The sequence below is a fragment of the Acartia tonsa genome, chromosome 11, assembly GCF_053477335.1.
Source record: "Acartia tonsa isolate MP-2025a chromosome 11, ASM5347733v1, whole genome shotgun sequence".
In the NCBI taxonomy this organism is placed as follows: Eukaryota; Metazoa; Arthropoda; class Copepoda; order Calanoida; family Acartiidae; genus Acartia; species Acartia tonsa.
In genome coordinates, this window is record NC_137270.1 from 24,311,721 (window position 1) to 24,339,284 (window position 27,564).

Below are 27,564 nucleotides of genomic sequence, written 5' to 3' on the forward strand. Positions count from 1 at the left end.
TCTTTTGGTCCAATTTTTGTATTAGAATAAAAGTGTTCCAGTGTTTTAAGCTTTTTTGATATTTTTCTTAACGGAACACTAAATTACAATCTTAGCAATGGAGAGAGAAATCAGTTTTTAAGATTTTTCAAAATTAGGGTTTTTTGTTATAAATTTTTTTTCTGATGATTTTTAACTAGAAAGACACTGAGAATTTTAGGAAGTCAGCAATGTCAATGCTCAAAAATAATTTTTGAAAAAAACTTTTTTGTTCTTTTTCAATTGTATAAAAGTTTTCCTAGTCAAAAATGAATTTGTTTTTTGTATTGTACACCAAATATTAAGTACTATTTTTATATAGTTTTTAAAATTTTAAATCCTAGATTTAATTTGGCATATTTCAATCATATAATTATATGTACAATTAAAGTTATTTGCCCTTCCAATTTTCAAAACATGAAAATAAATAATTTTAAGTTTTTTTTGTAGTATGAAACATTAAATCAAAAGTAACTGATTTAATTTGTGAGCTTCTTCAGTAGTTTTAGTTTGAAATGCTTTTTACTTTGTTTAGAATTAAATATATAATCACTTTATTTTATCAATAGAAATTTTTATTAAGTTGCCTATAACATTCACTTAGAAGCACATAATGGTCAAAATCCTATAAAATTTTCTAGGCTTGGCTAGGAGTAATGGCATCCTGGAAAATTTGAAGGATTTTGTTTATTGTTTTCATCAGAGCTCGGCAGCCGCGCGTCAGCCGCCTGTAATCCGCAGGGAAATCAACCTTGAACAATTTTAAGTCTGATCCAAATATGACAATCCCTGCTTTCCAGAAAAATTCTAAAGGGGTTTAAATTTGAGCTTAGTCGCGGCTGCCGAGCCCTGGTTTTCATTATGTTCAATAACTTAGTAGTAACAAACTGTCTTTTCAAAAAATTTCAAAATACATTAAATTTTGAAAGCAATAAAGTATTTAGGTTAAAGAATGATGGTTTGTCTGCTATCATTTTCCTACAACATAGTATCCTTAACTGATAATTTGGCGGCTAATTTATTAACTTTTGTCAGCGACAGCCGATCCCTCGAAAAAAAAAATTGACAATTAAATTTACAATGTAATTTTTCTAGAACTTTTAGCCATACTTGATAATTTCACCATTCATTGATTAAAATTTCATTCTTTATCGCTGCACTTGTTATTAATTATATTTTCTCATCCGTGGAGCGTTGCTGCTCTATAACTATCTGTCGAACGTACGTATTGGAACCGAATCTGTCTTTTACTAAAAGATAATATACAGTGTATTTTTTTATGAGAACTTTTTTGAAAGCAATTTTACCCCACTTATAGTTATCAGAATTTAATGATTAATGGCTTATTTTCTTTGTTTTGAATGCAATTAATAGAACATTAAAAAAATATTACAGTTTTTGTTAAAGTACAGTAAAATGTAAAATTCAAAACTTAGGTGTCAATATCTAAAAATGGTTTTAGCGCATTTTTCTTATGTTCAAATCTTTTACCTTTTGCAAGAATGGCTGCAAAACGCTTCAAAGTTGAGATCTAGAGCTAAAAATTGATACAGATACTATTGGGGACATGTACTAGAATGTATCAAAGTTTGCAGGTCATATCTCAATCAGGGAGGGAGTACTGGCCTCCAAGGTCGACTTCTGAAAATCCAATTTTTTTCTTGCAAAGGGTAGAAGATTTGAACATAAGAAAAATGCGCTAAAACCATTTTTAGATGTTGACACCTAAGTTTTGAATTTTACATTTTACTGTACTTTTTAATTAAAAACTGAAATATTTTTTTAATGTTCTATAAATTACATTAAAAAACGGAGAAAATAAGCCATTAATCATTAAATTCTGATAACTATAAGTGGGGTAAAATTGCTTTCAAAAAAGTTCTCATAAAAAAACACACTGTATAATATGTAAGTGTAAAAATGTACAAAATTGTATAAACCTAGAATTAGGGTTGGGCTGGATACCTTATATCCAACTGATTTCTAATTCCGGATATCCGGTATCCGGCCGGATATCTGACCAACGTTCTATATCCGGCACGATAAAACACGATAACCGGATATCTAGCATTAGAAATCAGACGGATAGTTTCAATATCCGGTATCCGGCCGGATATTGAAAATGACCGGATATCCGGCCAAACCCTACCTAGAATAAAATTTTTTCTTTAATACAAGCCACGCTATATTTGTACACATCTTGTTTAGTATTGTTTTCTTTTTTGAAACTTTGTAAAAGTGAAATTGTTATTTTCATGTATCCAAGGTCTAACCATATTGTTATTGCCTTTAATATTACCTTTCAATTTTGAAGAAAAAAAAACATGATTTTTACGTAATAAAAGGCTTTGTCAACATGTTTATGACAAATTGATAAATTAATAATTTCTTGTGATGACACTTTATATAATTCTTTAGTGAGCTTTGTTTAATTTTTTTGCGAAAAAAATAATAAATACATATATCAACAAATATTTGTTTCATTTTTTTAAGGCTATTTTCTGGAGTTTTATTGGATTATTAGCTGGTTTAGTTTTAACTAGCAACTACGCCCCCTAGAGGCCTCTAGTGGCACTTTAAATGTTTTTTTATATTTAAAAAATGTTTCGTTGAACTCTCTTTTTATAATCGAGAAACGTAAAAAAATTCGGTTATTTGAGATTTCTCTTGGGAGGGTGGTGGTACCCTCCCCCAAAATAGTTATAAACCTTCCCGGGACCTATAAGAATCTATCCTGTTAAGGAGAACCCGATCGGTTCAGCGGTTGGCGAGATCCTTCGGTACAGACACACAAACAGACAGACATCCTGTTACTTTAGTATAAGGATACAATTTTGGCAGGAATCTTAAGGGATTAAACAATGAACGATAAACTGATTTACATCTCCACTACTGATAAACAAAATTACCACATCTGTAAATAAAACCATAAGAATGAGAAAACGTATTTTCAAAACACACAAAGATAAATATAAATCTTCCCTAAAACAAGGATGACAACATCCATAAAAGCGTAGCACTGAAACGGTAGGACAAACGGACACTAACACTTGTATAGTGTCAGAACTGAATAATCAGAATATAAATGTATAAATGTCGAAGCAAAATTTAAGTAAAATTGTTGAAAAACTGCTTGATACAGAATAATGTTTATGGACATACTTACATTTTTAGGACTTGATTATAGAGTTGCTTCGCTTATAATATTGTACTTTGTTGTCCCAGGAATCAGTATACCAAAAATCAGATCATTCGGATTATTAGATCACATAAAAATTTATTGTTAAAAAAGTAAAAAAATCAACATGTTTAAAATGGACGTACGGACATTCTGGTAACGATTATAGAGTTGCTACGCTTTCTAAATCGTACCTAACTACTACAGGAATCACCATGCAAAGTTTAAAACTAATAGGACAATTCTAACATGCCTAAATTAGCAAAAAAGCTATCCGTTACGGACGGACGGACCGACCGACCCTAATTATAGATAAGCTTCGCTTTTAAAAATCACAGACAGAATCATGGAGGGAGGGGATATTGGGCTGATTATTACACTAGTCCCGCAAGTTTTTAATTAAGTGTTTTTATTGGTTGGCTTAACTTCTTTAGGGACTATTATTGAATTTAGATTGTTTGGTTCATTAAGTTGAGTTTCCAATCGTTTCAACCACTTATTGTAATTAACAAAAGGGGTAATTTTGTGTATCAAAATTGTGTATGTACATAAATGTTATGGCCATTTTCTTATCCCTCAAGGTCAATATACAGAGTATTTATCAATTAATAATTAGATTATGATAATTAACGTTAGTTTGACTTCAGAAAAGCAGTTGATAGTACTTTTTTTACTATCTAAGTGAATGGACGTAGAATATACAATTTAGGTTGCTATTTCTCTTGTCATATATTGGCCATATCCTTCATCCAGCAGAAGGGGAAGGGATGGGATTGATCATTATTTCAGCCCGCTACAAGTTTCACATTATTAGAGCACATGATAATCTAATCTAAGATCCGGGTAATAACAAATCCATTTCTAGTATTATGTTTTTTTTTCATCACACTCAACATCGCTACAATTTATCCGTTAGTACATCTAAAATTTCTTGTACTTCATTCCTTTTTTTTGTCTGTAGCGAAAGATATCGCTAACAAATGAACCGTTATGGTTCTCCTGTACTTTGTAGCTCCGTATAGATTCTGGGAAATTTTACAACTTTTCTTAGAAGGATTCAACTCCCCCGTTCCCCTCAAGCGATTTATTTTATTTTTTCTCCTTAAAACCAAAATTGTAAAATAGGGGGAATGTCGACATAACAACCCCCCCCCCCACCTGAAGAGCACCTAGAAAATTTTAGTAAAATAGCCGCTAGTAGTACATAATTAAAAGAAAATTTGTATAAGTTGCATACATTTATTAAATTTAATATCATTGGTCATGGCTGATACACATTGGAGTAAATAGACACATAATTATTAATATTGCACAATGTACATGATAAAATAAATGAATAAATTTATCCATTTATTTTAAAATCATTATAAAACATTTACTTAAGCCCCATCATAAATGTTTTATAATGGAAAAAATATAAAGAAATCATAAATATAATCAAAGCCTCTTTAAGATTTTTAACTTTACTGTTTTTTTGCTACCAAGAGATTTATATACAAAACTTACTGAATACATTATTCATACTATATACGTACAACTGCATAGATAAGTGATATTTTTTAAAAATTCAATACTAATGTAAGATTAAAAATTTGTTTAGCCTGTGCGATAACATAAATCAAAGAAACGGTCGGATTCTTAAGCGATTCTAATAAGCCGTTTGCGTTGTAAAAGTTGATTTTCAAGCATGGTAGCCAGCATTTCTCCTACTTCGCGTTTTTGAAGGACTAGGCTGTGCAAATTATTACTGCTCCTTCTCACTCTCACCTAGAATTACAAAACTTTTGTTAGATTCAAAGAGTTTTTATATTGACGTTTAAGGTTCAAACCCATGCAAAATTTTAAAAGTATTATAAGCTACTGGGTACTGAGAGGGTACCAAGACCCTCCCTTGAAAAATCGCCACCATGCCACCTCAAGTGCTCCTAGAGGCCTCTAGCACTGTAGCCACTATTAAAATATATATTTACAATTAATAAGATTTTGTACAGTATGTCTAGTAGGGCGAGCCGTTTTGAGCCCTATTGTCGGCGTGATGGCTGATAGATTCAGCAGACTTAAATGGCAGCTGAGTAAAAGGCTGATGTTAATAAAGTATTGCCCCTGTAGACTATTTTTAAAAGATAAGAAAGGAAAAAGAATAAAATATACGGATAGAAAATTCTGATAACTTCAACAATTAGCAAATTATAATTCTATATGAATATCGAAAATATCTAAAAAGAAGAACGGACAAAATATAATATAGAGTTGATTCTAATCCATCATATTATGTTTACATAACAAGTATAAACACATCCATAAAATGGAAACAAAACCAACAATCAGACTAAAGAATATTAACAATTAAAGAGTGACACTACTTGATAAATTATATTATAAATTTGAAATACAAGATGATGTTTTTTCTTCTGGAAAGAAGTATTATGGATATGATACCAGGACCCAGTACAGGGATTCAAGGGCCAGGACCTCCAAGACCCCACAATAAATACGGAAGTGGGGATTTGTCTGACTTATTGATTTTGATTTTTGCCGACCTATATATAGAATTGTGACAAAATCAAGATCATCGCAACAAACCATCACATAATGCTTTTTATTTTAACCTGACAAATACATTATAACTCAAATAATATACAAGTGTGTTGTTTTCGTATTATTTTACATTAAATTTCTATGGATATATAAATGCCAGTGTTGGATGTATTTTTGACATATAATAGAAAAAGTATGTGTGTGTAAATGCCAGTGTCAGATGTATTTTTGACATATGTATAAAGATATTGGATGTATATTTGCCAGTGTTGAATGTATTTATGGCATGAGAATCGATTTTACTGTCACTTATACAGTAAAAATTCAGTTTGTCATAAATACATCCATTGCACTGGCGAAAACACATACACTGTAAATTTGCTGGATGTGTAAATGGCAGTCCCCCTAACATAGATCATTGTGGCTATATAATTCCCAAAAACCATTAAAATTATTTTACAACTATAAGCATGCAGAAGGGGGGAGAAGGTGGGTGTCAACAACCCCCTTGAATGAAATTAGGAAGGCCTGTCTTCTACTTTTTCAGCCCCTGATGAAAAACAGCACCCTGGCAAAACCATGTGCACGCCATTAAATTCTCAACTTTAAGCTTTCAACCTGAAGCAGCTTATAGTACCTAATAAAAAATGACGCCATACAATATAAACAACCAATGATAGGCAAGTACACATTTTACCATTGGTCAATTAAAATGTTTACTGGCTTGTAATTTGTATTTGTAATTTGTATTGTATGACGTCATTTTTGATTAGGCACTATAAGTCGCTTCTTTGAACATACTAAAATACTTTGCCCTGGAGTACCTATGTTTATGATCCCACCTGCCTTCAAGGAGTGAATATCCAGAGCAGCGGCGGGTACAGCATCATCATCCAGACCATCAACTACGTCCTCATCAACTTGCAGGGTGACAGGAGCGGCGGAACCAAGCGGGCTGTACATGTATCGGGGCTGGTAGGCCTGAAAGAAAGTTAATAAAATCTAAAACATAAATCCAATTTAGTAGAGAAGCTACTCTATTAATTATTTTGTCTGTCAGTCAGGTAAATGTGATTTTCTCAGCTATAATTCAAGATAGACGGCTGATTTAAAAATGATTCCCTATAGCAATGAGCTTCTAGTACGTAATTTGCTCTGACCGTCAGTCTGTCGGTCATGCTACAAAACATTGATATAAAATATATATAAATGTGAGAAAGGTTTTGTAATTCTTAATTCTAACAAATGCGATTTAGATTTTCTTGTCCGTATTCCAATATATGATTGTTTTATGCTTCGCTATATATGAATGTTGTCATCCTTGTTTCTTAATTTTCAATGTAAATCTAAATACAAAAAAAATGTCATTTTTTAAAAGAATGTCCTATTAAAAATATAAAAGTTAAAGTAAATTTTTATGTAAACAAAGGGATGCGAATACATGACAATGTCAATGGCTAATAATGTCATGTTCTGCCTTTGGCAGCATGCGGAAAAAAACGCAATATAACTACATGTCAAGATTAACTCGTAGCATTGTAATGTATAGAAAGGGCATAAAAACTGAGTTTATTCGTACTTTCATAATAAGAACGGACATCCCTCCCACCCCTTTTTTCAAGTAATTCAAAAATGTAGGGGAATGGGGGAAAGGTAATTTTCGTTTTTTATCTAACTTTAGATAAGATAAGGTTAGGTTATATTGGATACTGAGAAGCCCCGCAGTGTTAAGGCAATCATGGGGGTTAGCAATTGGAAACCAAGTACTCCTCACCCTTCTTACTGTTTAGAAAAAAAATAGGGTGAGGGGGGGGGGATAGTATAAGTGCTCATCATGAACTTTGTGTGAAAGCACCAGTATCCCGGAAGGGAGGGGATATTGGGCTGTTTATTACACTAGTCCCCAAAGTTTTATAATAACATTTTCTTATTCGTTGTCCTAACAACTTTAGGAACTTTTATAGAATTTTGATTAGTTGATTCATTAAGTTGAGCGTCTAGACATTTCAACCACTTATTGTAGTCTACAGAAGAGGTAACTTTTTGTCTCTTCATTGGAGATGTGTATCAATTTATCGGTCGGCCATTGTCTTATCCCTTAAGATCCCTGATCAGTTTCTTTGATTAGTTTACTAAAGAAAGGCTTTTGTATTTGAAAGAAACTGACCATAGATAAATAGGACAAAGCAATATAGGGTTAGGCCGGATACTTTTTGGCCAACGTTCGATATCCGGTCGGATAACCGGATATCCGGCATTAGCAATCAGCCGGATATCCGGTACCCGGATAGTTTTAATATCCGATATCCGGCCGGAAATCTGGCACAACCCTAGACAAAGCAATATCAAATCAAAGAGAATTACATCATGCTTGCTTGCGAATCAAAGAATGATATTGTAGACTTATAATAAAGTAACAGGATTCTTGTGTGTGTGTGTCTGTTTGTACCGAAGAATCTCGTTAACCGCTGAACCGAAGTGTTTCTCCTGTTAATAGGATAGGAAGTTTATAACTATTTATACCATCCCTCCAAAATAAATCCATCCTCCCCCCCCCAAAAAAAAAAAAATTACTTTTCTTTGAATTTTTCTTATTTGGAGTCAAACTATAGATTTTCTATGCGCATATTATCCTTATTCTAGATTTTTAAATCGAAAGGATGATTTTATTGTAACTTTGATTGTAACAAGTCACTTAATTTTTATTAGTATTTTACCCAGGAATAAGATAATGGCCAATAAATTGAAGTAAATTCCTAATGATGATACACAAAATGACCCTTTCTGTAGATTACAATAAGTGGTTGTAACGTTTGAACGCTTAAATTAATGAATCAACCAATCAAAATTCACTAAAGTTCCCAAAGTAGTTGAGCCAACTAGTATAATAAAATTAAACAGCCCATTATCCTCCCCCTTTCTGATTTTTAACGAACACACCAACCGACCTTCAGAAACTACTTGTAAAGTTGCCTTGCTACGTAGCTGTCAATATATAGTGCCGTAGCAAAATGGGGATAGATATCACTGCTTTTGGCCTAACTATTATATTGACGTGACGAAGCCCAAAATTCAAAACTTTTGCACCACGTCGTCTTCCTGTGACGTCATATACTCCATCTCTTTTTTAGGGATTTTCTTTCCCACTTCTTCTCTCATCTCCCTCATTTTATGACGTCACAGGAAGACGACGTGGTGCAAAAGTTATCTGGGCTTCGTCTATTGACGTCAGGAAATACCCTATACCCAATCTTTTTCCTAGGCTGTGTATTTCCCCCTTCCCTTTTTCCTTCCTTCTACTATGACGTCAATAGAATAGGTAGGCCAAAAGCTGTGACATCTGTCCCCATATTTCTAGGGCACTAAACACAGTTAATATGCTAAAAAAACTAAAACTTACAACAGAGTTGCTTGGGTATGGGAGGAAGGTCATAGTGTAGTCCTCGTACATATCCATGGGGCCTAAAGTATATTTATTGTGGTCATCATCAACAATATATATAGAAGAATCATGTAGTATGTCTGTAGCGCAGGATCCCGCTAAGCGCTGAATCGATATGGTACTCATTTACAGTGAAGCTTTTTATAGGTACCAGGGTGGATTTATTTTCATTTTACAAATAAGTCTGGGTATGTTGTTTATGGGCTTTTTTTTGGCTCTTCGATAAATGAGTCCCTAAATGCTAGGACGCACAACCGCTAGTCTTGTCTTAAAGTATTTACCGAAGGATCTCGCTAACCGCTTAACCGATCATGTTCTCCTTTACAGGGAAGCTTCACATCGGTCCCGGGAATGTTTATAACCAAATTTGGGAGGAGTGTAACCTTCCCCCTCCCCACAAAAAAGGGAGATGATTGTACTTTTTCTTTTTGAATCTAAAATTATAGAGAGGGTCAAATTCAATTCACCACCACCTAATATGACCCTAGAGGCCTCTAGGGGCGTAGCCATTAGTAATATATATAGAGGATTGTACTCTTAAATCAGCCAATAGAAACAATCCGACCATATAATTGGTTAGAAAATATACAGATTTTGGTACGAAAAGGCAGTTATTTTTTCTTTTCATTCACATAATTAGTCAGCTATAAATTTTCGATTTTTTATGATAAAGCTTTAACAAAATTGACATTTTTTTGTTCATTTTACAGGCAATTTTTATAATAAAAAGTTGATCAAAATGACTTACTGTAGTTAGAGAAAATGCTCTTCCACTTGCTGCCACCTCTACCAAAGTGGAACCTGAAATAAACAATTTCTAGTTCTAAAATAGTTATTTCTCGCATCGTATTATAAACAGCTTTCCGCGGATATAAAATGTAGTTGTAAGATTAAAACCAATTTTGTTATCCCCGAGATAATAACTGGGTTTAATATTGTAATTGTACATTTTTATATTCGTAGAAAAATGGATAAAATGTGATACGATATGTGATTTTTCATTATGGCTTAGAACCAGTTCTATTCAAGCGAATATTAATTGGTTTCAAAGCCATGCTGAAAAAAAACTTTTCTCACTCTGATATAAGCTGGTTTAATTTACCTAGAGATCTTTCTTCTCTGTCTGACCATGTACCTGACACAAAAGGGTTAAATATTTATAATGTTTACATGTACAACTAAAATTATAAAAATACCTTTTTCCAAAGCGGGGCCTGATCATGTCCTCCACCATTGAAGAGGTGCTTCGCTTTCCAAATCTTAGAGAAATTAAGTGAATTAATAACAAAATAGGTAGCAAAGATTTTGGATCATGGAATGGAAACGAAGTTGCGGGTTTTGTCGTATTTTCAGAGTGGCTTTTAAAATGTTATTTTAGGTTAGGTAAATGTTAATGATTGTCCCATAGGAATACAGCCTCCTACAGCGGCTAGAAATAGGGAAAACTTCTACTGTGAAAATAAGACGAAACCCGCAACTTCGTTTCCTTTACATGATTCAAATTTTTAGATATAAAACAGAAAAAAAACACCCTAATAATTGGACGAAAGAAGTTTTTAAGCAGATTTTATTTTACGAATAACTTCGAAAATCAAATTTTAGCCATATAATTTCCATGTTAAAACCAGCTTAATGGTTGGATGCGAATCTCCACAATTACTTTCAGACATCTATCTTTAATAGTACACTGCCACATTTCCCCTCAAAGCGTTGACACATGCACAGACAGACAAAAGAACTCTGTCAATTTTTGTGCAGATTTTCTTTTAATAAATCTACATCATTTAACAATGAAAAGTTAGATGCTAGTTAGAAATCAAGAATTATTTTTAACTATTGAACTAGCGTCTATGCCCCATAAAGGCCTCTAAGGGCACAGGAATAAGAGGGCGGGAACAATTCACGTAAAGTTTAGAAAGAAAAAAATTTCAAAATTAGGGGTGATGGTAATTCTTTTCTAGGGACGATTTATATCAGGAGGGTGGTAGTATCCTCTACAAAAATAGTTATAAACTTTCCAAGAACCTATAAGATGCTTCATTGATGGGGAAAACCATATCAGCTCAGCATAAAAGAGATTCTTTAGCACAAACAGACACACATCCTGTTACTTTTTTAAACGGATTTTATATATTTTTACCTGGGTCTAATCATTTCATCTAAGCCTCTCTTCATAGCCCTAAAATTTTAGCTTTTTAACATTTTTAACGCTATTCCAAACATTTCATTTGTTTTTTTTTTAATAATATTTCTAGTATTAATTTTAAAAATGTAAAAGAACGTGTCCTAACTTTTCTGATTTTTTAAAAAAAAGCTAGTCTATGTTTTTAGTAATTAGTAGATGTATAATGATCCGTAGAATTTAGATATGCAGTCATTTTTTTTTTTTGACCTCTTATTTTTGAAGTAATTTAAGTTTTTTTTTTAATTAAGTTGGTTTTAAGGTACTAAAACGCAACAAATTGTCATTATGAACAAAAATAGTAAGATCTTTAATTTGACACCTTACTTTTTTAATTCTGTTGAGTAATTATTGAAAAAATCTATTTTGTTAAACCACGTTGAATCAAAACTTTGAACTTAGGGAGCTCGTCACAAATGGGTTAAAAAATCACAAAAGTTAGGACACGTTATTTAAGATCATATTACTAACCTCTTTGAAGCAAATCTCAAATAGGGATGGGTCCCAAACATGATACCCCTAAACAAATTTTTTTTTAAATTTTTATAATTCAAACTATGTAATAGAATTCTTCTCATTGATATTTTAAGAAGAAGAAAAAATATTACTGTCTTTGAAAATTAGAAAGAAAGAATGCCAACATCCATAAAAGAAAATCACTGAAATCAAACGAATATGAAAACTTGAAGAAGGTGAATACTGAATAGACAGAATATTAACCCTGAACGCCCCCCCCCCCCCCTCCGGTTTTTTCTATCTCATTTTCTGTGTGTGAAAGATAAAGAGCCCAAACTGCGTGACTTTTTAAGTATGGGTATGACACATAACTGAGAGTTGGAATTTTTTGAATATCTCCATCCTGGCGGGCACAGGATGCCAGAAAAATTGGCAGGGTCATCCAGGTAAAGAGCAAATTTTTTTTTTGACTAAAACAAAGCGTTTTATCATACCAAAATACTAAAATATCCTCTAGTAGTACATCCTTATATGAAATACAGGTGTTCAAGTCACTTTCAAGTTCCAGGTATGATCCTGCAGGTCCTGATCCTCCAGGTCTCCAGAAATCTTTAAAAGGCTCCTGTGGTCGCAATTTTTGACTTAGAGACTTCAAATTTTAAACTTAAGCTTTTCTTACATGTCTACATAATGTATTAAAATTTTATAAAGATCCGCCGCTGTTTTCCCGCCGACCGCCAAGTGCGGCGGCTGGCAGCTGCCAAGTACATCTGCGGCCGCTGAAATTTATATTTTGATATTTCTAATGTAAAATTTACATGAAGATAAACATTTTTTTGAAAAAAAAATTGTTCTTCTAGCTTAAAAAATAAGAAAATTACAGCCGTTTGAAATTTGAAAGTAAAAAAAGACCTAAAAACAAAGGTTGTTAAATAAAAGGGTGAAGGAAGCGAAAATTGACTTAGACTTATAAAAGGTCAAACAGGGGACTTGCACAAAAAAATTTAGCCTTTTGGCTCCAATAGGAACTGAGATAATAGGTTGGGGGGCGTTGAACCCCCCCCCCCCCCTCCCCCGACTGATTAAGGTGCGGCAAGGGGCCCGACTGTAAATGGTTAATTTAAAGGTATGAAAAAATCTGTGTATAAATTTGTTGCAAAATAGCGTAGATACAGATTCGAATCAAGAATATACTTACAATTTTAGGACTTGATTATAAAGACGCTTCGCTTAAAATAGTGTACCTTGTTGTCCCAGGAACATATGTTAAAAAAATTTGATAAATAGGATAATTAAATCATACAAAAAGTTGGTATTGACGTACAGATCCTAAATATAAAAAAACTTCGCTTTTAAAAATTCCGATTGTTTTTCTCTTCTAAAATCATTACTCGTCTTTCTAATCAAATGATTGTTATTTCTCGCATCGTATTATAAACAGCTTTCCGCGGATATAAAATGTACAATTATAAGATTAAAACCATTTTTTTAGGCCCGAGATGCCGAAGGCACTTGCTAAAAAACTAGTTTTAATCTTATGTTTGTACATTTTTATATTGGTAGAAAACTGGATATAATACGATATGCTAGACATAGTTTTTTCGTATGGATGAGAACCGGTTTTAATCCACCGGAAATTAGTCGGTTTTGAATGAATACGAGAATAATTGTTTACCTGCCCTCAGAGTTAGGCGTTCCATCAGGATAGTCCTAAAAAGATATTATACTTTATTAATGTACCTCACTACCAATGCAGTGGCTGACCCTTAGAGGCCTCGTGGGGATGAAAGGGTGGGTGTTGTTGTTGGGGTTTTAGGGAGCAGATATATGAAAAATTTTAGATCATTGTAAAAAGAATTCAAATTTTTGTTTTATAAAAAATCATTTTGTTACAATTAAAACTTAAAACTTACATAGCCATACATAGCAGCTCTCTTTCCACGACCATCCTTTACTTCAACGTTGAATAGAGGAAATCCTGCAATAAAAATGTTAATCAAATCATGATATAATCAATGATCTATGATATACATGATATACAGTAGGATATATAAGTTGGAAGGAATTTTAATGTTAGAGGGAGATTTGAAATCTGCATCAAATTTTAAGGATTTTTATAAAATTCGTTTTTTGTATAATTCTTTATCTAAAAGCGGAAATACAATTTAAGTTCATAAATTTTGACCAATAGGATAGGTAGATTGGAAACTACCTGCGCTCTAATTGGTTGAATGATGTGCGACACTTAAGCTTCTCCAATCAGAGCACAGATAATTTTCAATCCACCAATCACAGATGTCAAAATTAATTAACTTAAATTGTATTTCCGCTTTTAGATAAAGAATTATACAAAAAACGAATTTTATAAAAAATTCTTAAGATTTGATGCAGATTTCAAATCTCCCACTAACATTAAAATTCTTTCCAGCTTATATATCTTAATATACAGTGTTTTTTTGTTTTTTTTTTAAATGCGTATTAGACCTATTTTTACCCAACCGATTTTAATAATAAATGTGGCATTTTTTTCATTATGTTTAGATTTTTTATTTAAAAAAAGTCAGGTTTGCCTCAAAAAGGGGGAGGGAGTTATTATAGGGACTCATTCCTTCATTATCTTAGAACTTTTGGAGGTGAAACTGTAATACTATTGATTGATTTAAATCAATATTGGAGATTTTGTAGACTTAATCAATCCTGACTTCATTAAGAATCGATTAAGAAAGCCTGTGCCTCAGCTAGCTATAGATTTGAAATGATGGAAAGGATGTAGCCATTCACAAAATAGTTAAAAACCTTTACTGGACATTGAAAAAGATATACTGTAAAGGAGAACCATGTCGATCCAGCAGTTAGCGGGATCTTAAGCTATATACAGGAAAAACACAGACGGGTAAACATCATGCTACTTTTATATTTATAAGGAAAACATATGTAATATAATATGATATTTAGATATTAGAAATAAAAATATAATTTACCTGCGCGTCTTTTACCAAACCTATATAGTATTTATATTTCAATGATGTTTTATAATATCAAAAAGTCTTTTAGACATTCTTATGTTAATAGCCAGTGTATAAGAAAAACATCTTGCGTAGTCCTTTGTATACACATACAGTGATCTTAAGAGATACACCCCCAAAAATGATAAACAACGCACCCCTTCTGTAGATAAAATTATTAATTGAAAAGTTTGGATACTACTAGTTTTGAGCCAACCAATCATAATTTGATAAAGGTGCCCAAAGTTTTTGAGCCAACGAATAAAATATTGGTACTAGCGTGATTTTCCGTGTAATGTCCCCTTCTTTCCTGTTATTGATGATATCTATAGGTCAAGGCTTACAAGTGGCTGATTGAGCACTGATAACCCCAAACCCCCACTATTTATTTTCGAAATAATGTAAATATTTGTGGGTGATTTTTTCCTATTCCCAATGTTTGTAGTTCCATAACCTTGTGGGACTACCCAGTATCCAATACAACCTAACCTGACCTAACCTAAATTAACAAAAAAAAACTTCCTTATTTTAAATTTGTTTGACAGCGCCTATTCCTAAACAGCTTATACCAACAACGAATTTATTTCGAAAAAAATCTCGATACCTACACGTAATTTCAGCTGCCGTTGGGGGTCAACACATCATAGAATCGACAACCTCTACATCTGCCCCCAAATATTGATTTATATTTATTTCGCTTGTTGGTTATACCTTATTCCTAATTTCTAAATATTGAAATAAATTCCTGGGTTGAGTTAGTTTATCAATGATGTATCTCTTCACATATCCATCCGCTATTTCCGGGGAACGTTTTCCAAACCTTAATAATTATCTATCGTATCGTATTATAGACAGCTTTCCGCTGATAGTAAAATGAAAAATTAAAAGATTAATTCGAGTTTACTTGGCCCCGTGGGGCCGAAGCCCGGGCCAACTAAACTAATATTACTTTTGAGACGTTGAAAATTATCTGTAATTTGATATGATACATATTATTAAAAGCGAGGCTTTTCTATAATTAGGGTCGATCCGTCCGTCCGTCACAGATAGATTGTTTTTTAGGCTTAATTTAGGCATGTTAGAATTGTCCCATTGATTTCAAACTTTGCATGGTGATTCCTTGAGTAGTTAGGTACGGTTTAGAAACCGTAGCAACTCTATAATCATTACCAGAATGTCCGTAGGTCTATTTTAAACATGTTGATTTATTTACTTTTTTTAACAACAAATTTTTATGTGATCTAATCTCCCGATTGATCTGATTTTTGGTAAATTGATTCCTGTGACATTAAAGTATAATGTTATAAGCGAAGCAACTATATACTCCTAAAAATGTAAGTATGTCCATAAACATTCCCTGAAACTAGCAGTTTTTAAACAAATTTACTCACAATTTTGCTTCGACTCTTATACATTAATATTCTGATTATTCAGTTCTGACACTATACAAGTATTAATGTCTGTTTGTCCTACCGTTTCAGTGCTTCGCTTTTATGGATGTTGTCATTTTTGTTTTATTATTCTTTGGTTGTATGAAAAATATGTAGAAAAACACAGCTCAAATTAAATTTTCGAAGCTTAAAACTATTTAATACAGATATTGTTGAAAAGCTTGTTGCACAAAATTCAATAAAAGTACCCAAAGTTTTTGAGCCAACAGAATAATTTTCAATCCAATGTCCCCTCCCTCCTTGGATTAAACTCCAAATAAAGAGAACTCTTGTGCTACCTGAGTTTTGCTTGATACCACCAATTTAAAGACGAAGTCGGGGTCAAATCCATCCTAAACCATACATAGCGCATCAAATTTTAATACCCCATTTGAAACATACATAAACAAGCTTTCCAATTATATCTATATAAAGATAGCAATATTTTATTATCATATTTTTTTATTGAAAATGATAATATTTTTTGCATAATTCTTATCTTGTATGAAAATTTTAAATATTGTATACAGTTATTGAAATAAATTTGGAAAATAATATGATCATTGCAGATAAAAGTTATTATCCCAGCACTCCCCAACAAAAAAGGTTTCTTTAAAAAAAAAAAGAAATTCTGGCAATTCGGGCTTCAATCAAACCTTTAGTGTTTTTTTTTGCAAACAACAAATATGTATTAGGCTAATTATTTCCCATATAACATTGTTTGTCCAAAATACATAAAGTATAACATATCTAATATAAAGATGAACTATTCTTTGTTTCCTATGCCTACGTTACCATAAAAGTAAAGTATAGATGTATAATCCAGACAACAACTTGGCCCAAGTGGTGAAGACTCTTTCGTATGCTTGCAAATTGTTTTCTGTTCTTTTTTAGGAACTTTGCAATGTTTATATTTCTGACGCTATTAGCTAATTTCAAAGACCTTATACAAAATTGTGAAAGGGTCTTCGTAATATGGATAGAGATACATGTTCATATAGCTCATGCCCCATCTATTTTTAAAAGCGAAGCTTTTCTATAATTAGGCTTCCGTCCGTCCGGAATGGATAGGTTTTTCGTTAATTTAGGTATGTTAGAATTGTGATATCGATTTTAAACTTTGCATGGTTATTCCTGTAGTAGTAGGTACGATTTAGAAAGCGTAGCAACTCCATAATCATTACCAGAATGGCCATACGTTCATTTTAAATATGAAGATTTTAACTAATTATCCGATTGATTTGATATTTGGAATACCGATTCCTAGAACAATACTGTACAATGTTATAAGCGAATCATCTCTATAATCAAGTCCTAAAAATATAAGTATGTCCTTAAACATTATCCTGTATTTATTCAGTTTTTCAACTTTAATACATTTATGTTCTGTTAATTTAGTTTTAACACTCTCCAAGTGTTAATGTTCGTTTGTCCTACCGTTTCAGAGCTTCGCTTATATGGATGTTGTCATCCTTGTTTATTTGAATGTTACCTTGGTCTGCTGAGTTTAATAAGTTGATCATCCACAAGGTCTTGAAATCTCTTACCTCCACCTGGCCTAAATATTAGGGATATTAAGGGAAAAGACAATGGACGATAAATCTCCATTGATGATAAACAAAATTAACCCTTCTGTAGAATAAAACAATATGCTGAAAACTTTGGACACTACAAGTCTGAACCAACCAATCAAAGTTTAACTAAAGTACGCGAAGTTTTAAATCAAACCAACCTCCCTGCCTAAAAATGCATACAAATCTTTTCTATAATAAGGGTCCGTATGTCGGTTCGTAACGGATAGCTCTTATCATTTATAGGGAAAAGTTAGAATTGTCCAATCGATATCAAACTTTGTATGACGATTCGTGTATCAAACAGGTTATTAAGAATATAATCTAAAAAATGTTTGTCATTTAAGATCCGTCAAAACACTGAACTCATCAGGTTTTCCATGAAAGGGAATCTTTATACAGGTCCCTGGATGTTAGATTTGTTTATCAAAGTGTTGTGGTCGGTTTAAGGCTATTTTTCTACATTCCTCATTATTTATCCCATAGATTCTAAGAGATTTTCTAATCAAAGTGTTGTGGTCGGTTTAAGACTATTTTTCTGCAACCCTCATTATTTATCCAATAGATTCTAAGAGATTTTCTGATCAAAGTGTTGAGGTCGGTTTAAGGCTATTTTCTGCCACATTTCTCCCCTTATTATATACCCATAGATGCTAAGGGTTTTTCTAATCAAAGTGTTGTGGTCGGTTTAAGGCTATTTTCTGCCACCTTTCCCCCCCTTATTATATAGCCCATAGATGCTAAGGGCAAAGCCATTAAGAGCAAGTAAACTGAATAGTTGATGACAAGTTTAGATTAAATGTCTTCTACACAGTAAGAGAAAGTAAGAGTAAAGTAAATACAATGGATATAGTAGATTTAGATGCTCAACTGGTCATATGATCCGTTTTATTTTAAAGTTAGTTTGTTTTTCAACACATTTTTAAAAAATACACTATTCTAAGACATGAAGATATATTTTGATTTTAGCAATTATTTTCAATTCATTTTGTCTAAAAAAAAATATAGGTATGAGACATTAGAAAACAGCAAATAAGATCAAAGATATTAAACATAAATTTATAAAAAAAAAACAATGTCATAAATTATTTTGAAACTTATTAACAGAAAGTTTGAAAAAAAGATTAAAACATGACTTTTTATGAGGAGGAGTAGGGAATAATTTTTGGCCTTGTTTGAGTTAATCAGGGGGCGGGGCATTTTTTTGTAAAGAAATTTTTTGGATGGTTAAGAAATAGGCGGAGTTTTGGACAGGATAGTTTAGTAGAAGGAGGAGAAAGGTTGTGGATTTACGTTTGTCCCTAATTGTGGATGGGTGGAGATTTGAATTTTTAAATCTGTCAATTTTAAAGGGGAAATTTAGCAGACAAACACCTTTGTTTATTTTTGTTTTATAGGATTCATTACAATAATACGAGCGACGGAATATTTAGAAGATATAATTGCCCGAAAGTTAACTATATCTTGATAAATTCAACTATTCAAAGCTGACTTATATATAAACTAGCGGCTTCGCCCCTAGCCTCTAGGGGCTTTGCCCCAAGAGGTGATAAAATTTTTTTTGGCGAAATACGTAAAAGAACCAAGGAAACCTTCTACAAAAAAAGAACCAAGGAAATCCCCTACAAATAAAATTTTTTAAAAAATAGGGGGGGATTTTTTTGTTTTTAGGGGGGTTGGGGGTGTCCCACCCCCCAAGAAAATAGCCTAAAACCACCAAAGGACCAGTAGGTATATTCCCTGAAGAGTAGAATCCGATCGGTTCAGTGGTTACCGAGATCTTAAGAGACGGACGGACGGACGGACAGACAGACATCATTCTACTTTGTATTATAGATTATTATTTTACTCAGTTTAATGTATCCAAGAAAGGCTAAGATATATTGCTGCCTGTATAACTGAACCATTATGTGAACAAAACAAAATATGAATGTCCTTTCATAACAAAATCAGTACAGATTCTATTGGATGTTTCCATTGGATGATTTAGAGAGTATGGATCAATATTATATCTATTGGAAATGCATATATAAGATGCAAAGCATCTTTATACATATAAATGTCCCTAATTAACTCTTTCATATGTGTACTGAATTTTAGTTTCCGAAAATGTACCTAGAATCCGCGTCTTTAAAAACGATGCGATAAATAACTATTACAATTTTTTAAATTGTATGTTTCATCTATGGCAACACAAATTAAGAGGGTAATCTATAGTAGGGATGGGGGTGTAATCCCCGCCCACTTCCATTCTTGTACATCTTTTACGTTGATATGGATGTTTCTGTCCTTATTTTAATATGAATTTCTATCAATTGCAGATCTTTGCGGAACTTGGCATATGTAATCTATGTATTATAGATATGCTGAAATATACGATATTCATTTTATTAAAGTATCAGGATGTCTATAAGTCTTTGTGTGGTTCTCCTTTACAGGTTAGCTTCTCATAGGTCCTGGGAAGGTTTATAACTATTAGGGGGTAGGGTACCACCACCCTCCCAAGAGAAATCACCCCTAGACAAAAAAATGAATTCTATAAATTCCACAGTTTTTCCATTAGCAGCCCTTAAAGTTGATAGATTATTGGAGATAATCGTTACCAGGAACATTCTACAATGGATCCAAATTTGATAATAGTTATTTCTCGCATCGTATTATAAACAGCTTTCCTCGGATATAGAATGTACAATTATGAGATTAAAACTAGTTTTTTTAGCCCCGAGGTGCCGAAGGCACCGGCTAAAAAACTGGTTTTAATCTTATGATTGTACATTTATATATTCGTAGAAAGCTGGATATAATACAATGCTAGACATAGTTTTTTCGTATGGATGAGAACCGGTTCCTATCCACCTGATTCGAATGAATACGAGAAAATATTATTCCCATTTTATATCAAGACTTTTCTTTTGACATTGTCTTTATTCTGACTTTTCTTGCATGTTTTACCTAATTAGAGGAAGAATTGATTAAGCGCTAATGATAGTATACAACATATAACAATATATTCTTTTACTTCCTGCTTACAGTTTAAAAGAAACAAGGATGACAACATCCATAAAAGCGAAGCACTGAAACATTAACACTTGTATAATGTCAAAACTGAATAAACAGAATACAAATGTATAAAAGACGAAGCAAAATTGTAAGTAGATCTGTTGAAAAAGGCCTAAATACAGATTATTTTTATGGACAGACTTAAATTTTTAAGACTTGATTATAGAGATGCTTCGCTTACAACAATGTACTTTGTTGTCCTAGGAATCACTATTCCAAATATAAGACCAATCGGATAATTTTATTACATGTTTAAAATGGACGAAATCGATAGGACTATTCAAACATGCCAAAATTAACAAAAAGAGCTATCCGTTACGGACGTACGGACGGACCCTAATTATAGAAAAGCTTCGCTTTTAAAAATATCTTTTAAGATTGGTGGAAGGTATATACTTTTTTTCGGGGGCGAATTATTTTGGAAGGGTGGGGTTATCTTAACCCCAAAACAGTTATAAACCTTCCAAGGATCTGTGAAAAAGTTCACTGAAAAGGAGAACCACATCGGTCCAGTGGTTAGCGCGATCCTCTGGAAACAGACAGATTAATATGTTGGAAACCGTCAAATAAAAATGGGCATAGAATATTGTGACAGGTTTATTTGGATTACTAATAAAGTCCTTAGGTATTGGTTAATATGTTGATTTATGTCAGGGGAGGGCATTGGTCAAAGTCATAATGGAGGGGGGGGGGGGTAGGAGAGTATAGTTATATTAGCCAGCTTGGATAAATATTTTATCAGGGTATGCAAGAATCTCTAACAATATCCACGTATTATATATCCAATCCATTCAAATAATTTGATTTGATTAATATATCAACTGAGGCCCTGTTTGACGAGATGGGTATATAGAAGTAAAACGTTTTATGAGATAGAAAAAAAGCTTTTCTATAATAAGATCGAATGTATGGCCCACACAATATTTTTGTATTACAACAGTAGGAGTCTCGAACAGGGATAAGACAATGGACGATAAATTGATATTCTTCCACAAAGATAATATACAAGAATACCTCAACTGTAGATTATAATTATTAGTCGAAACGTTTGGACACTACTTGTTTTAACTACCGATTTTAGTAAATTTACCCAAAGTTTTTAATCCAACGAATAAGATGACATGACTGAAAAACTTTGGGTACCAGTGTAATTACCAGTCCAATATACAATGAGAATTGTCGTCTTAATTATTTAGTGGAAATATTAAGTTTTTTTGGTAGCAAATTCTACGTTTTCTCCCCGTCCGTCAGCGTCTTACGTTATTCGCCAACGAATACGCAGTTAAAATTGTCGGCTTCAAAGATCTGCCTAAAATCCAAACGTCATTTTTGTTATTACATCTTTGCTTTTATAGTTTTTGTCATCCTTGTTTAAATTCATATTTATTTTGGCACAATTTTATTGGCCTCCAATTTTAAAAGTTTTGCACTGAATTCAAAGAACGAGGATAATAATGTCCAAATATAGCGAAGAAATTTAGAGAAAATAATATAAAAACAAGGATGATAATATGTATAAGCAGGGAAGCACAGAAATCAGTAGATGAATAAAGTCCCTCCACAGATTATGACGTTATACGATAGAATAACCAATAAATTTTACCATTGGTCAATCACAGTTTATACTGGCCTCTCATAGGCTATTCTATCGTATGACGTCATAATCTGTGGAGGGACTTTAATCATCTTTCAGAAAACAAGTAAAATATCAAGAAAAGCTAAAATATTACACTTATAAAGTTATGTAGTAGATGCCCATTAATAAAAGGAAATTTGTGAGTAAATTTCATTATAAAATTTCTTTTAGAAAATTAGATCTCCCCTGGCTGTAGCATTGATTACAGAGGGCAAAATGGGCTATAAGGTTGAAGCTTAAAATTTTCAAGTAATTAGACAAGGTGTCTCAAAAATCAGCCATGAGACGTCATAAAAATTTGGGAGATGTGATGAGATGTGGGAAAGAAACCCCCTAAAAGAGATGGTTGGATAATCCCTAAGTTTTATGACGTCACATAGCTGATATTTAAGAAACTTTGCCCAGTTACATTTTCAAGCAAGAAAATGAAATGACTTTTATGGAATTACCGATAGATCGACAGACAAAACAATGTATGTCTATTTTTAACAAGATTCTTTATTAAAAATCATCTTATTTTCTTTTTAAAAAGCTAAAATAAGGGGGGGGGGAAGTTCTGACACATTTGCGTATAGGCTTTATCTTTGGACTGAGAGGATAGGTTATTAGGGATAAAATCATTCTTATTTGATGAATTTCCCCCAGATTTAAAATTTTTTGGACAGGCCTCCAGGTTCCGGAGCTCCAGGCCTACAGGTGGATGCTGTGAGTATTGGTGCAAAAAATATGACGTAACAAAAAAATTAGCCAATGAGAGGCCGTTATTGACCAATGGTAAAATTTATAGTGGCCTCTCATTGGCAAATTTTTTTTGTTACGTCATATTTTTTGCACCAATACTCACAGCATCCTACAGGTGAAAATGAAAAAAAAAAAATTTTTTAAGTTAGATGTCACCTTATGAGACAAAATATGTATGTTTTTTTTTTCAAATATGTGAATAACAATCAAAAAGAAGCCTATTTTGTTTTATAAGTTAGCCTCTAACTCTTCAAAAAAAAAATCTTATTTTTAATTTTTACCTGTACAGAGACCACCTGGAGGCCTGGAGCTCCGGAACCTGGAGGCCTATCCAAAAAATCTTAAATCTGGGGGAAATTCATCATATAAGAATGATTTTATCCCTAATAACCTATCCTCTCAGTCCAAAGATAAAGCCTATACTCACCGTTTACGCAAATGTGTCAGAACTTCCCCCCCCCCCCTTACTACATATTTCTATCCTAGTTATATATTAATAGATCGACGGAAAGACAGGTAAAGTGAAATATAGAGTAGCATTCTGAAAAAAAAGTAATAATATTTTACCTGTATCCAATAGCACCATCATCTGAAAAAAAATATTAGCATAATTTAATAACATGAAATTTTTTACTACATCTTGCCTCTATTTGCAAAATTGAGTCTTTTCTTTATGTGTGTTCGTCCGTTCTCTGATAATTTTCAAACATTGCCAGTACCATTTATTTGATTTTGATTTGTGTGGCAATATGGTTTTATGTGTATTTGGTGCGTAGTAACTCTTTCAACTATCATTTCAAAGCAAGTTTGTTAATTTTAAACCGGTTACTCCATACTGATTTGAAGCATAAAATGAAACTGAAAGAACCATCATTTCAGTTTAAATGTATTAAAAACACCACCACCCCAAAAAATTATTATAGTTTTTCAATTCAATACTTACCAACCACTGTTGGGTTGCCAGATGAAAAAAGATTATTTTAGTGTTAGGCAAAAATGGTTTTTCAATTGTATCAGTAAGTAGGTCTAATAACACCCTTTGCTAATTTTAGAATCCAACTAAATCTAATTTTTAAGAAAATTAGATTTAAACATTTTAAGTTCAATTTTCATCCCCTAGGAGTTACCGAACAATCATGACAAGAAAAGCAAATATTCATACTTTTCAATTCTTTACAACTTTGCTTTCATGAAGTCTTTCATAAAACCACTCTATATAAGATTTATTTAAGGCTAAATTTTCGTGACCTTAGCAAAGCAACTGATAAAAATAACCATTGATTAAATCCCTTCAGGAGTGGTTTTATGAAGAACTTTATAAAAGCAAACTTGTTCAAAATTTTAAATCAATAATCTTTGCTTTTCTTGTCATGATTGTTCGGTAACTCCTAGGGGATGAAAATTGAACTTAAAATTTTAAAATCTAAATTTTCTCAAAAATTAGATTTAGTTGAATTTTAAAATTAGCAAAAGGGTGTTATTAGACCTACTTACTGATACAATTGCAAAGTCATTTTTGCCTAACACTAAAATACTTTTTTCACTGGCCACGCAACAGTGCCACCCCTATCACCTTCTTTAGCGAAGCTTAAGACAATTGGGGAGAATCTAGAGTAGTTTTAAAAATGAATTTTAAAAAATTACCTAAATCTATTTCTGCATAGTCAAGATCCTGATCAACCGGAACTACCTGAAATAAATCAATGAACTAAAAGGGGGTAGGGAGGGAGTAAATTAAAATAGTACCCAAAGTTTTATAGCAATATTATCTTATTCAATGGCTCAAAAACTCTGGGTACTTTTATTGAATTTTGATATGTTTGGTCCAAACTAACATTGTTTAAACTTTTCAACCCATAATCTTAATCTACAAAATTTTGTTGATTTGCATTAGGAATGTATAGCTATTGATGGTTCTTTGTCCTATCACTTAAGACTGTGTACAAACGAAAGCAAGTACTTTTAGCCCCTTCCTTCACTGATGTCAAGCATTTTTGTGTGAATATACTATGATTGTGTTAGATAAAGTTAATAGAACAACAAGGATGACAACATCCATAAAAGCGAAGCACTGAAACGGTAGGACAAACGGACATTAACACTTGTATAGTGTCTGAACTGAATAATCAGAATATGAAAATATAATAGTCAAAGCAAAATTGTAAGTAAATTTGTTGAAAAACTGCTTGATACAGGATAATGTTTATGGACATACTTACATTCTTAGGACTTGATTATAGAGTTGCTTTGCTTATAAAATTGTTCTTTGTTGTCCCAGGAATCAATATACCAAAAATCAGATCAAACGGATATTTAGATCACATAAAAATTTGTTGTTAAAAAAGTAGAAAAATCAACATGTTTAAATGGGACGTACGGACATTCTGGTAATGATTATAGAGTTGCTACGCTTTCTAAATCGTACCAGAGGAATCATCATGCAAAGTTTGAAATCGATAGAACAATTCTAACATGCCTAAATTAACGAATAAAAGCTGTCTATCTCGGACGAAAGGACGTACGGACGGACGGACCGACCCTAATTATAGAAAAGCTTCGCTTTTAAAAACAGTTCGTCGGTTTCCCTCAAAGTTCCTTGTCCGCTTATATTTTAAACTCCTTAGCTAAACACATAGACCTAACTATCTATCTCTTCCTTAATCTTCCTTCTAACCTATCTAATCTCAAATATATCTATCTACCTGTCTTTATATCTAGCTGTCTATCTCACTATCTATCTGTCTTTCGAACTATCTATCTTTTTTATCTCAAAATATATATATATATCTGTCCATCTATCTGTCTATCTCTCTGTCAATCACTCTATCTACCTATATCTCTGACTCTCTATCTATCTATCTATCTGTCTGCCTTATCGTACCTGAACTCCAATATCGGCGTCATCCTCTATGACATACCCACTAGCGCTATTTTCCTAAAAATAAACAGTAATAATAGTGTAGGTACTCTATACCAGGGAGTAAGGGAGGGGACAATCGGCAATTAATTCAATATAAGAGTTATCAAAGATAGGGCATGAAATCCAGTTTAATCCAATAAATTTGTAGGAAATTATAAAGGGATTGTTAATTGAATAATAGATTTCCATAGCGTCATGTAAAGTGAAATCACAACTTGTTTTTGATGAAATATATTGAGGTTTTTTTGTGTGATTTTTATATTACAAGATTATTGGACCCGGCCAGGTGCTAGCAAGAATATGACTGCCCCTTTGACTGTTTATTTCCCTTGCCCCTTGCCCCCACCTCCCTTCTCCCCTTCTGCTACATTCCAAACTAACACAACGAGTGTTTATTTCCCTTGCCCCCACTTCCCTTATCTCTTCTCCCCGTCTGCAATATTCAAAACATACATAACGAGTAGCGGCATTTCATGCGCAAGTACCCAAACTCAGTCAGAAACTGCTAAATTCTTGCACATTCCCTTTAAGCCAGTACCCAAAGTCTGAGACTCATAAAAATTGAATATTCGATCCATTGTCCCCTCCCTTACTCCCTGACTCTATACCCACTAGCGCTATTTTTCTAAAAATAAACAGTAATAATAGCGTAGGTACTCTATAATACTCATGTGCAGATAGGTCAGTACGTCCATTAAAACATAATTGTTATATGAGTTGTAATCCTTTTAAATTGATTGATTCCTAGGATAATAAGGCTGTTATATTTGATAAAATGCGGCTAAATAGACAAATAAAAATTTTGCACAATTTAAATACAGCAAGTATGTCAGCATCTATAAGTGGCGAAGCACAAAAATAGTTAGGAATGGACAAACATACAAAGTCAATTAATGAACAGATTTAAACAATAAACAATATTCTTGATACTCATTAATAAAAGGTATCTAAACACAAAAAAATGCAATTCATCTTCAACAGCAGCCGAGAAATTTCCACAATTCTTAATTTCGAACGGACATCGTACAGCGAGTTATTGTTAAAGCTTCTATAGCATATTCTATTTTACCATTTTAAATGTTCGTTTGTCCTTTATGTCTAATTAGTTTGCAATAAAAAGTTTGTTGTAATTTGAAATAAAAATATAAACAAATAGCATATTTACCGCAAAGGAAAGAAGTGTAATGATTAAACATGATGATCCCAATAACCGCATATACATTTAATAATAATCCTACATTACATCCCTTTTATATACTTTTCTCAATTCTTCTCTTACAGTTCTCTTTCTCATAGAGTAATTCATAAAAGAACTTTCAGTGTATTTTAACTTTTTTTAGTAGCAAAGCTATTCTGTAATTCACTTTGTCTATACGTCAGACAGTCT

General features: G+C 32.6%; 1 protein-coding gene across 7 annotated transcripts; it reads right to left on the minus strand.

The window, feature by feature from the left end:
• Positions 1–4,415: 4,415 nt before the first annotated feature.
• Positions 4,416–27,418, minus strand: LOC145332748 (uncharacterized). Of its 7 annotated transcripts, none has more exons than XM_080177797.1 (18): positions 27,343–27,418; positions 26,139–26,192; positions 24,902–24,947; positions 23,825–23,846; positions 17,742–17,807; positions 16,549–16,602; positions 15,564–15,639; positions 14,796–14,814; positions 13,728–13,792; positions 13,490–13,524; positions 11,830–11,877; positions 11,317–11,355; positions 10,373–10,435; positions 10,279–10,311; positions 9,925–9,977; positions 9,135–9,196; positions 6,577–6,715; positions 4,416–4,963 (listed from the first exon to the last, which is right to left on the minus strand). In XM_080177797.1, exons 1-18 carry the CDS (start codon positions 27,397–27,399, stop codon positions 4,941–4,943), a joined length of 954 nt encoding a protein of 317 aa, XP_080033923.1. In that variant the 5' UTR covers positions 27,400–27,418; the 3' UTR covers positions 4,416–4,940. The 7 variants fall into 7 exon arrangements, with proteins under 7 accessions (XP_080033923.1, XP_080033920.1, XP_080033925.1 ...); XM_080177793.1 differs by having other exon boundaries at positions 4,422–4,963; positions 6,581–6,715; XM_080177796.1 differs by having other exon boundaries at positions 4,422–4,963; positions 6,559–6,715.
• Positions 27,419–27,564: the final 146 nt, after the last annotated feature.

Bases quoted from the DNA above. Each gene is read 5' to 3' on its own strand.
- LOC145332748 (XM_080177793.1), bottom strand. From the start codon at position 27,399: ATGTATATGCGGTTATTGGGATCATCATGTTTAATCATTACACTTCTT. The intron at 23,847-24,901 runs GTAATTTTTTAA...ATTTTTTTTCAG, and splicing joins CTATGCAGAAATAGATTTAG to ATGATGGTGCTATTGGATAC. The intron at 10,312-10,372 runs GTATTTTTATAA...CTTTTGTGTCAG, and splicing joins AGGCCCCGCTTTGGAAAAAG to GTACATGGTCAGACAGAGAA.